This window comes from Protobothrops mucrosquamatus, unplaced genomic scaffold (genome assembly GCF_001527695.2).
Source record: "Protobothrops mucrosquamatus isolate PMUCROS unplaced genomic scaffold, P.Mucros_1.0 scaffold_91, whole genome shotgun sequence".
NCBI lineage: Eukaryota > Metazoa > Chordata > Lepidosauria > Squamata > Viperidae > Protobothrops > Protobothrops mucrosquamatus.
The window spans coordinates 186,564-197,734 of record NW_015386167.1 but is presented as its reverse complement, the minus strand read 5'-3'; the positions used below and the strand labels follow the sequence as shown (position 1 = coordinate 197,734).

The 11,171-nt window shown below is 38.7% G+C and overlaps 2 protein-coding genes across 2 annotated transcripts in view; one reads left to right on the top strand and one right to left on the bottom strand.

Annotated features, from left to right (window-relative positions):
* INTS7 (integrator complex subunit 7) overlaps nt 1–3,235 on the bottom strand; it is a 45,875-nt gene extending 42,640 nt beyond the window's left edge. The window contains exons 1-3 of the mRNA XM_015814656.1: nt 3,005–3,235; nt 642–771; nt 56–202 (exon numbers count right to left, since the gene is read on the bottom strand). Coding sequence (XP_015670142.1) covers nt 56–202; nt 642–771; nt 3,005–3,095 — 368 coding nt within the window. The 5' untranslated portion in view covers nt 3,096–3,235. The remainder of the gene's footprint in view (nt 1–55; nt 203–641; nt 772–3,004) is intronic.
* A 375-nt stretch (nt 3,236–3,610) lies between these two features.
* DTL (denticleless E3 ubiquitin protein ligase homolog) overlaps nt 3,611–11,171 on the top strand; it is a 25,153-nt gene continuing 17,592 nt past the window's right edge. The window contains exons 1-7 of the mRNA XM_029283902.1: nt 3,611–3,656; nt 5,142–5,267; nt 6,296–6,394; nt 6,606–6,667; nt 7,536–7,656; nt 9,495–9,560; nt 9,835–9,947. Coding sequence (XP_029139735.1) covers nt 3,611–3,656; nt 5,142–5,267; nt 6,296–6,394; nt 6,606–6,667; nt 7,536–7,656; nt 9,495–9,560; nt 9,835–9,947 — 633 coding nt within the window. The remainder of the gene's footprint in view (nt 3,657–5,141; nt 5,268–6,295; nt 6,395–6,605; nt 6,668–7,535; nt 7,657–9,494; nt 9,561–9,834; nt 9,948–11,171) is intronic.

Below are 11,171 nucleotides of genomic sequence, written 5' to 3'. Positions count from 1 at the left end.
GACAGACAGACAGATAGGCAGCATCTGGGCAACCTTCCTTGATAGACAGGCATACCTTAGTGTGATTGCTCGAGCAACTGGATCATTGCTATGAATAACTGAGAAAATTCTTTTTACAAATTCATCCACATTCAGGATCTTTTCCAAGTGCTTCTCACTTTGCTGGGTCACTTTCAGAACACACAGCCTCAGGAAGTTGTTACTGTTTTTAAAAATATATTTAATGTGTTTAATTGATGATAATTGTACTGTTTCTTTCCTGATCAATTCCAAAGCAGTTAGCAAACATAATAAAAGAGTATGCATCAAATAAAAAGTTTCAGAATTAAATACCATATTTAAAAATAGTCAAAATTTCAAATCTCCCAACAGAAAAAAATCCGCATAATAAAGAAGGGCTTTCTCCAGTTTCAAGCAGCTTCTTGCTAGTCCTATTCAAAAAAATAACACAGAAGTCCATGAGACATAGAACAGGACCTCCATTGATTATTTTACAAAGAATACAAGACTTAAAATGAAGAAGCTAATCTTCCAGCAATCCTGATTCTAAAGTGTTTGAGGAAAAAAATCACCAGGGATCAAATAGAAAACAACACAGGTACTAGGGTACTAAAATTAAGAAATAAAAAATATTCACTCACCCAACTCTGAAAACATCAGCTAGCTTTAAAAATGCTGAATTAATTAAAATTGGGAATGGATATTTCTGAAAGAGTCTTGGAAAACGGACAACAGCCTCACATTGTTCTCCCAACTTGCCAGATCGAAGACCTATGACAAATAATAACACAGCACAATGCTACAGTCTATAGAAACAACAACAAAAAATCATACAATGTTACAGAGCGTTCAAAATTATTTGTCTAAGGGACAACACATATGACCTGAGCATGAAATAAATTCATAAAACACATATTTAATTCATTTATTTTAAAAATTCCACACAATGCAGTTCATTCATTGAAGAAGCCTGCATAGGATACAATTTTCAGTCCCATCTCCACTGGAGAAGCCCTATGGGAGAAAGTAATATATCACAAAGACCTTTCCACTGCTCTTATAGAGGACTAGAAATAGAAATCCAGCTTTTCTTCAATTGCACCCAACTGGATTACTGTCATGATGCAAAAAGAATTCAGACAACAAAGTTGCCTCTTAATTGTGTAGCTGTACCATTGTGATCACTTTGTTCTAATTGGTGTGTGTGTATATTGATCTTTGTTTTACTCTTTATCCTGCTAGTATATTATTATTTACATGGCTCTGGATTTTAGTTTAGCACAGGGGCATCTATCGGAAAAGTCAAAACCCCAGGGTCAAAATCTACATGTATATAACTGCATATCAAAAGGGATGGAGCAATCACAATGCCATGCATGGCACCTTGCAGATTTTGATCCCACCCCTTTCCTCAGCTTATGTTGCTGCTCCAGTGCATCCTGGGGAGAACGAAAGGGAGATGGAGAGAAAGATGGAGAGAGAGAGAGAGAGACAGAGACAGACAGACTTAGAATTAAATGCTCCTAATGAAATGATTTCTGATAGTAGTACAACAATGGATAACTACTGACCACATATGGAAAACTTGGGCTAGATGTTTGAAAACTGTCCTTTTTATTGTTTATACTTGTGATGAAGGGGGAAATCATTTCCTTATACATTTTCTTTTATCATATTCTTATTTTTTTTCTTTCATCTTTTTTTTCTGTACTTCCTATTTTTCTTTTTCCTAGTTTGTATTAGTTTTTTAATGTAATGTTTAATAAAATTATTATTTTAAATGGCAAACTATCCTGTTTATGTTCTTCATTTTAAAGTTTGGGGCTTAAAATTTTTAAGAGTGAAGTCATACCTTTAAAGAAGCAGGTCATAAACAGAAAAAGAATATAAATCCATAATTCAGTTATATAAATTTGGAGTGATTCAAATCACCCCCAACACTGAGCAGTGATCTTTGGGACAAGACAGTACTTGCTTAATTTTATACAAGCATAGATTAGGCATTTCAATGAAAGTATTCAAACAAAAGCCCAATGCACAACTGTCTGGGATGTTCAATCTAAATTTCTTCAGTGCACAGGGGGGATGACTTGACCTAAATAGGCTCATGCTGCTCTATGGTGAAACAGATATGACTTAATGTCACTTGCACCACACAAGATAGTTGTTGGCTGAGGTAGTTAAATGACTCAGGATGATCAACCACTTTGGAAAACTCGAGTACAGGTAGTCCTCGACTTATGACCACAACTGAGCCCAAAATTTATGTTGCTAAATGAGACATTTGTTGAGTTTTGCCCCATGTTACGACTTTTCTTGCCACAGTTGTGAATCATGGCAGTTATTAAGTTAATTACATGTTTGTTAAGTGAATCTGGTTTACCCATTGCCTTTGCTTGTCAGGTCACAAAAGGTGATCACATGATCCTGGGACACTGCAACCCTCATGTTAAGTCAGTTGCCAACTGTCTGAATTTGATCACGTGACCGTGAGGATGCTGCAAGGGTAGTTAAGTGTGAAAAATGTTCACAAGTCACTTTTTCCAGTGATGTTGTAATTCTGAACAGTGACTAAATGAACTGTTGTAAATCGAGGACTACCTGTTTTGCCTTGGAATGAGAGAGAGTTGAACAAGAAGCTTGTGGCATCTTAAAATACACAATAATAAAACTGGCAATCTTAAAAAGATCACAAGGCTTCCGCTCCGACCTAAAGCAACTTCATCCTTCTGCTAAGCCCCAACAGGACGATTGCGCTCAAAACAAAACGAGAAGGCGGGACTTCCTTTAAAGCACTAGTGCAGGGGTAGGCAACCTTGGCTCTTTTATGACTCGTGGACTTCAACTCCCAGAATTCCTGAGCCAGCATAGCTGGCTCAGGAATTCTGGGAGTTGAAGTCCACGAGTCATAAAAGAGCCAAGATTGCCTACCCCTGCACTAGTGAGTACATTATTCGCGCATGCGCACATCGTGCCACAGGTCCCCCCCCCTCATTTGACTTACCTTTATCCAGTTCCATGAGTGCGGCGTCGGCATTCAATTCCTGCTCCCCGTAGCCGGCATCGGCAAGGAAGGATTTGGAAACGGAAGCCATTCCCAGTTATACAAGAAGGATTCGGAAAGGAATTGTAGACTAACGCTTTATTACTTTTGTTTTACACAGGCACGAAATCGCTTATCCTGTCTCTTTTTCCGTTCCAAACAGTAATTATCTGCGCTTGTGCTGACCCCACGTTTAGGCACCTGCGCAGTCGCGTCCCCGCCGCCAATCCTGCTACGGTAGCACGCGGATTACCCTTTCCGGAAGCTCGGCTATCGAATGAGGAGGAGGTGGGAAAGTGGTTACGCATGCGCAATTCAAAAAAAAAGGACGGGTTGGTTTATAAAACGAATGCCTCGCGTATAAGGGCGTGGCATCATCTTGCTGTGGGATACGGGTAGCCAATAGAAAAGAGGAGGTGTGGCTTCTTGCCGCCAGGGTAGCCAATAAGCTGTAGAAAAGTGACTTTGGCGCGGACTTCGGGTTGGCGGGAGATCTTGCGGAGAAGCTGTTCTTTTCCCCGCGGACTCAGCGCGCGGTGACAATAGAGCTTTCCGCGGCCGGTAGGGATGCTGTGTCGTTCATTAGTCCGTCGCTGTCAGGCCGGACCGCAGGGTAAGTGTCGGGAAGCCCCTCGCTCCTGAAAAGAGCCGGTTTGGTGTAAGCAGTTTAGACGGGTAACCGAGAAGCCAGGGGACTCTGAATTCCAGGCCTCCCTTAGGCTGGAAACCAGCTGGATGAATTTATAAAAGAGAATAATAAAAGAACAACAGAGTTGGAAGGGAGCTTGGAGGTCATCTAGTCCAACCCCCTGCTCAGGCAGGAATCCCTATACCATTTCAGACTNAAGCAATCTAGAACTAAGGAGAAACTTCCTGACAGTGAGAACAATTAACCAGTGGAACAACCTGCCTCCAGAAGTGGTGAATGCTCCAACACTGGAAGTTTTTAAGAAGAGACTGGACAGCCATTTGTCCGAAATGGTATAGGGTTTCCTGCCTGAGCAGGGGGTTGGACTAGATGACCTTCAAGGTCCCTTCCAACTTCACTATTATTATTATTATTATTATTATTATTATTATTATTATTAATTTGGGCCAGTCACTCGGAGCTCAACCCACCTCATAGAATTAATTGTTGTGGGGAAAATAGGAAGGAATACTAGGTATGCTCTCTGCCTTGAGTTATAGGAAGAAGGGGATCGAAACCTAACAACCCTCGCTACTCCTCCACTGGTCTTTAAGACGAGCTTTCTTTTAACTACTCGAGGGAGTGAGGAAAGCATGCCTGCCTCTTCCCTGTTCTCTTTTCCCCTTGTCATTCTGACATAAACAGATAATCCTCCATTCATGAATCATTCATTTGTCAATTAGATTTGTATAGCTGCCCCTTTCACCAAAAATGACTATGGGCAGCCAGACCACGCAGCTAAATGGCTCAGCTCACACACCCCCAACCTGTCCTAATGAAATGAAGGTTAATAGTAGGCAGAATTACGTTGATTTCTGAATCCAAATACTGTATATTGTAGATCTCGTAAAGCACTTAAAAATACAATACTTAGAGGTGGAGTGGATTAAAGAAACATGCTGTACTGCAAACCCATATTTGACTGAATCGTGGGTGAGATCATTTGGCCTACTGGTGCTACATATACTAGCATTTCCATATGACATGATCAGTGGAGACCGAGGATGAGAGAACTACTTAGCCAATATACTTTGAAGGCACCAGGTGGTTTAGGAGACATATGGAGGGAGAATATAATGTCAAGCAGTGTTTGATGATAGATGAAGAAATCTTATAAACCTGCTTGCAGAATTCTCTGCTTTTCAAATATCCCTTTAAAAATTTGCCCTTTGGAATACCCTGCAATGCAACCTTCCTAAAAGATGTAAATACCTAGCTATTCCTGCAAGTCTTGGGGTGATGTGAAGTTGACGTCCAGGGAAGCTCTACAGTTATTTCTAGATGTGGGTATTTGGTGTTTGGGGAAGTTCTTTGTTGGCTTTTATGCTTATTACTGTTTCATTGTTTTATTACTGTCAGTAAAAAAAATTAAAATAAAATTATCTGTCTTATAAATTTCTTTTTTGGTAGGTTTGGCACCAAGATTTTCCTTACACCATCTATTAGGGCAGTATCAGTGTATTAAGGAAGATGACCATCATTCCTATGGAGAAATGGGAATTCCAGTTCCTCCTTTTGGCTGTAGTTTTTCAACAGGTAAAGTGGTTTGTCATTATGTTGGTTTAAAGGTTGACTTTTCTGATGTGATTTCTAATTTTATTTTTCTTTTGTACTATGATACAAAGCCATTATAGTCAATGGAAAAGTAAAAATTATCTGATTTGTAGTCCAAACAAACTGGCACATATTAGACTGAAAAATTTCCTAATCATAAGGATGAAATAACATGCTGGACAATGTTTGGCAACATTCAAATCATTTGGGCTTAATTAAATTGAAGGCTAGTTACTTTGATGCATTAGGGCAGGGGTGTCAAACTCACAATGTCACATGATGTGTTGCAACGTATCGTGACTTTTTTGCCATTGCCAGCAATGGGGTGGGCGCGGTTTCGCTATGATGCATCCGGCCCACGGGCCGGCAGTTTGACACCCCTGCATTAGGGAGTTTATGGTGAGTAGTAAATTATATAGAGTCAATTACTTTTGGAGTTGAAAATATCCTACACTTTTCTTTGCAGTACAGAAATGGTTTGGCATTACATTTTTCTGGGATGCTTTTTGAATTTTCAGCTAGGCTACACCCATCCGTATATAAGTATTTCCATGGCAAAATGAAGAAAATATACACCATCCACCATCAAATTAGCAAATTTTTCCAAATTCAGCAAAGGTAGGAAAGTAAGTAATCTTGGAAAAGTAAAGCAATTAATGCATAAAGAAATTGACTATGCATTCCTCTTTTGAAAGCAGCTATCAGAAGGATATAGAAAAGGAGAACTTGTTTATGTTCATTAGGTGAATTCCCCTTGCTTAATTACAGTATCTGCCAGTCTTTTAAAATAGCTTGTTAGTTATTAAGTTAATCTTTCAAAGTAGGCGATGTTTGTCTATTCTTACAATAATAAGAATAAGGAAAAAATGAATAAAGAATGCCTTTGTATTTTGTGTTTTGTATGATTAACACTTAGAATATATGATAGTAATTTTCTGATGCAGAAAAATTGTGTATTAAAAAGCATACAAAAGGTTTTAAAATACAAATATTACTACATTATTTTTCAGCTCCAGATGTGCAACATGTACTTGGTGTTGCCAATGAAGAGGGATTTGTTAGGCTGTATGATACCCACACACAACTGAGCAACAAGAAAATTGTTAAAGGTAAAAAAAAGTCTTGTATTTGGACCATATAAATTAGATTATTTGATAAAAGCAGTAGCTTGTAGAGGGTTTTTTTTGAATACTGTATTTATATTGTGGTATTGTTCTTTGTAAATTTGATGAAGGTAATAGTCTTCATTTTTCATATGTGGACTTTTTATTACAAAGAATGTGGTTTATTTAGATCTAATATATTTCACTTTCACTTCAGAATGGCAAGCTCATTTAAATGCTGTGTTTGATCTTGCATGGATGCCCTATGACCACAAAATTGTGAGTATTGTAAATCACTATTTGTTTCATTAAATATGGATGCCACTCAATCCTGGATAATGCTATTTCCTTTAATTTTGTTACTAGCAATATATTGTTATGCTTTATCTGGCTCTTAATACTCATTAGTGGGCTTAGTAATATAACAGCTTAGAAGATAAATAATATGACCAGAATCTAGGCCATGCATGAAATACAGAAAGGTTTGGTTTTAATTCAGGACAAACTTTCTATAGTAATATCTATGTTCTCTGGGCTCCAGTGGAAGAAAACACAAAATGCCTTGTGTTTTTTTCGTTCAGCACAGCAAAACATGATAGGAAACCACTGGGAACTTGAAATGGGATCAAAATTCAGATGCTTGGCAAGTGACTCACATTTATGACGGTTGCTGTGTCCCAGAGTCATGTGATCACCTTTTGCGAATTTCTGACAAGCAAAGTTTGGAGAAGCCACATTCACTTAACAATCATGATATTAACTTAAGAACTGCAGTGATTCACTTAATACCTGTGACAAGAAAGGTCGTAAAATGGGGCAAAACCTACTTAACATCTGTCTCATTTAGTAATAGAAATTTTGGGCTCATCTGTGATCATAAATTGAGGACCAGGAGTACATCCAGTCTTATACTTAGATGTCTTTAACCATCTATGTATCTGATACCTTCCAAAACAAGGAATTATATGCACTTTATGTAGGGACTAAGTTCCCCTGAACTTGCTGGAGTTTATTTTTGAGTAAATATACATAATATTGAATTAACACTTCATACATCTATTGAAAAATGCTTCTGTTTCATAAGCTTATGTTAAAGGTATCAATTTTTTGCTTCCAGTGGTAAACTATTGCATTTATTTTCTCTAAGGTTACTGCTTCAGGGGATCAAACTGCAAAAGTGTGGGATATAAAGACTGGTGAACTCTTAGGAGTGTGCAAAGGACATCAGTGCAGTCTCAAATCAGTTGCTTTTTCTAAATTTGAAAAAGGTAAACTTTAATATTCTGTTTGTTAATGAAATTTTGGGTGGGAAATTACTGTAGAAAATATGGAGCATAGGAATTTGGGACTTATGGTATGCACTATAATACCATTATGGTCCCATGGTTACGCCAATGTTCATAGATCATAAATTGTGAAAAAGCTATGCTGCTATCATTGAGGACCTTTTAATGTTTTAGATGAACTAGCAAGGATAAGGTAGAAATCCCAGTCTAATACTCCATCTTTACATTTACAAAAACAATAATTTCTCAAGGTAAATTTTTGAAAAGCTCAAGGTAGAATTGAAAAACCCCTCAAAAACTGCAAAGGTATGTTTTTAGACTACTTTGAAGTATACGATCGAACATCTGCATTTATAAATGTAAAATATGTTTAGTACTTGAAATAATGAGTATTACAAAAAAGAGACAAAAAGTTAGAACATGGTTTCTCTACATTTTTCAACTGTGGCCAACAAAGAAATATTAAGAAAATGAGGCAACCACCTAAACAAATAACCCGCCAGTTATTCTTGTTTTAATTTATTTAAGAGCCATGGCGGCGCAGTGGTTAGAATGCAGTATTTCAGGCTGACTCTGCTCACTGCCAGAGGCTCGAACCTCACAGGCTGAAGGTTGACTCAGCCTTCCATCCTTCTGAGGTCAGTAAAATGAGGACCCACATTGTTGGGGGTAATATGCTGAACTCTGTAAACTGCTTAGAGAGGGCTGTAAAGCATTCTGAAATGGTATATAAGTTTAATTGCTACTGGAATTAACAAGTCAGATAATGCCTTCCCATTCCTTCTACTTTTAAAGGTTTTTTTAAAAAATTAAAATTTGCATCAAAATGTTGATTCAATAATAGATATTAACATTAAATCATTTTATGTATCCCAGGCCTTAATAACATTCATTTTTAGTACAAACCTGTCAGTCAAGAACATTGTGGAGAAATCTGTGAATCTCCAGCCTAATAAAATCCTATTTTTAAATATTAATTGTTTTTCTTATACTTTTCTTTTGGTGTCCTTCATGTGAGATTACTGTTGTTTTTATTAATAACTGTATTTAAGATCTGTATTTAAGATAAGTTTGCTGAATTTTATTACTGTAGTCACATCGCTGGTTGTACAAAACATTCTATGCATGGAACAGCTGAATGTTCCATCTGAAAGATACATGTTTCAGAAGTTGTGGTCTGTACATGGAATGAACCACTGTTGCTCTTCTGTAAATGAACAGAAATGTAATTATTTTGCTTGGAAGTGGATTAGTGGTGGGCATGAATGGGAAAAATGCTAAGGGGGCATTCTTCCTTGGCAAAGAGGTGTGTGAACATTAATGTACTAATGGTGAAAGAAGGGAAAAGGTTCTGAGAAGATCAGGAGCAGGTTGGCCAACACACAAGTTGTGCAGTGAAAGAAATGGCCAATCCAAAGCAGCATGGCAGCACTTCTAGAATGCAGTGGTTTGTTTATGACCCTTAACTCCTTTGCTTCAAGGAACTACTGCATACCCTTTGCAAAATCAAATGCATATCTTAACTTTGTTGCTTCAATGAGCCAATTTTCAGCCACTTGTCCATAGTTGCAAACCAGCTGATTGTCAGGGGATGCAAGAAAGAAAGGGCTGAATAGGTAGACTATGAGTGGAGTTTGAGCGCCTTCCAGGAAGTAAGGCTAAGCTGGCAAATGGGCTCTGGCCTGTGAGTGTGCGAAGGCTGACGTAAATTTCTGTGGACTACTATTGATTCAAGGAATGCATTTGAGAAATTACTGAATTAGGGTCTAATCAACATGATCTGTTTTTTTAGTGAAACACTGTCATTTTGTATTTTATAGCTGTGTTCTGTACTGGAGGAAGAGATGGGAATATCATGATCTGGGACACTCGATGCAGTAAGAAAGGTATGTGATGTGTCTGTTTATTCTCTTGAATCATTGCAATGGTATTATGAGATGGCAGTGATCACTAGATTATCCCCTGAGTTTTGTGGATATGAACATGGATCTCCTTGTCTTAATTCCAGTGCTTTCCATTACATAATATGTACTAATACGAGGAAAGATATTCAGTTTTCAAAAAGTTGGATGAATTTACAGTATGATTGTGGGTCATTTGCCATGTATGAAAAAGCCAGAAGGGAAGGCCTTTTTAATATTTCCTGAACCTGTTTTACAGATGGATTTTACAGACAAGTTAAACAAATAAGTGGTGCCCACAACATCATAGATAAAACACCATCCAAACTGAAGAAGAAAAAACAGAACGTGAAAGGACTTGCACCCTCAGTGGTAAGAATCTGGAATTTTAAGGTCATGTTTTGTCATTTTCTGTCTTGGCAGCTACACTAGCTTGAAATTATTAGGGAGATGGTAGAAATTAAGGAAAACAACTGAATTAATTACATTGATTTATGTGAACCTCTACTAATATCTAGGGAGTTATTAATTAGCATATAAAGAGAATCTGGCCTATTTTTTTAAACAAATATAAAATTTCCTATGCATTCTTCTGGAAAAAATATTCCTACATTGGGAAGTTTGTTCATCTTTGTTTATTTTGCTTCGCCTATTCTGGATTCTTAAGCAAAAGTATTTTAACTTTAAGGTTTAAAGCAGGTCTCTGCCACAGATGATACAAATAGGAAAGTAATAAGCTGCTTTAAACTTGAGTTAGAGCTTTGGTTAATTCTACCATATTTGGATTACAACAATCTAGATATCAGAAAGCATCTGTCATTTTTTTATATCTCGGATTCAGTAGCCCTAGAGGCATGCCCAAAGAGAAAATGTGTGCATGGAGGAAACATCACTCTTATATATTTTCACATACTTATTCTAACTCAGGGGTGTCAAACTCAATTTCATTGAGGACCGCATCAGCATTGTGGTTGCCCTTGGGGGGCCGGGTGGGTGTGGCCAGGGTGGGTGCGGCCTATTGGGTGGGTGTGGATGGAGTGGGTATGGCCTACTGGGTGGGCATGGCCAGCTCTACATCATTCATGTCAAGGGTGCCTGTGGGGGCCTGGGCAGGAGTGGGACAGATCTGAGGGTCTCTGGCAGAAGGGGGTGGGATTGGGGCAAGCGCCAAGACATGGTGCATTTCTTCATTCCTCACAAAGGGTGACGCCTCCCCAGCATGCACCCAGGGGGTGGGGCCAACGCGGCAGGGGCTGGTTCCTCACTGTTTCTGGACGGCCTTGTGGAGCTAAGACTGAATGCATTTCAGCATAGATGGCCACCACAAAATTGTACACTGGCTCCCGTCCAGCCTGGGCCAGGGCCAAGGCAGAGGGGGCCGTTCCCTCACTGTTTCCAGGATGGCTTCGCGGGCCACATGAAACCACTTCGCGGGCCGCATCCGGCCCCCGGGCCTTGTGTTTGACATGTCTGTTCTAACTGATGTCAGATGTGTGCTATATCCATTGTATACTCATTTCAAATTGTGGGTTCTGACCACCCAATTCTGAATGCATGCTGCATTTAAAAGCTACCACTGGTCGAGAATGCAGTGGC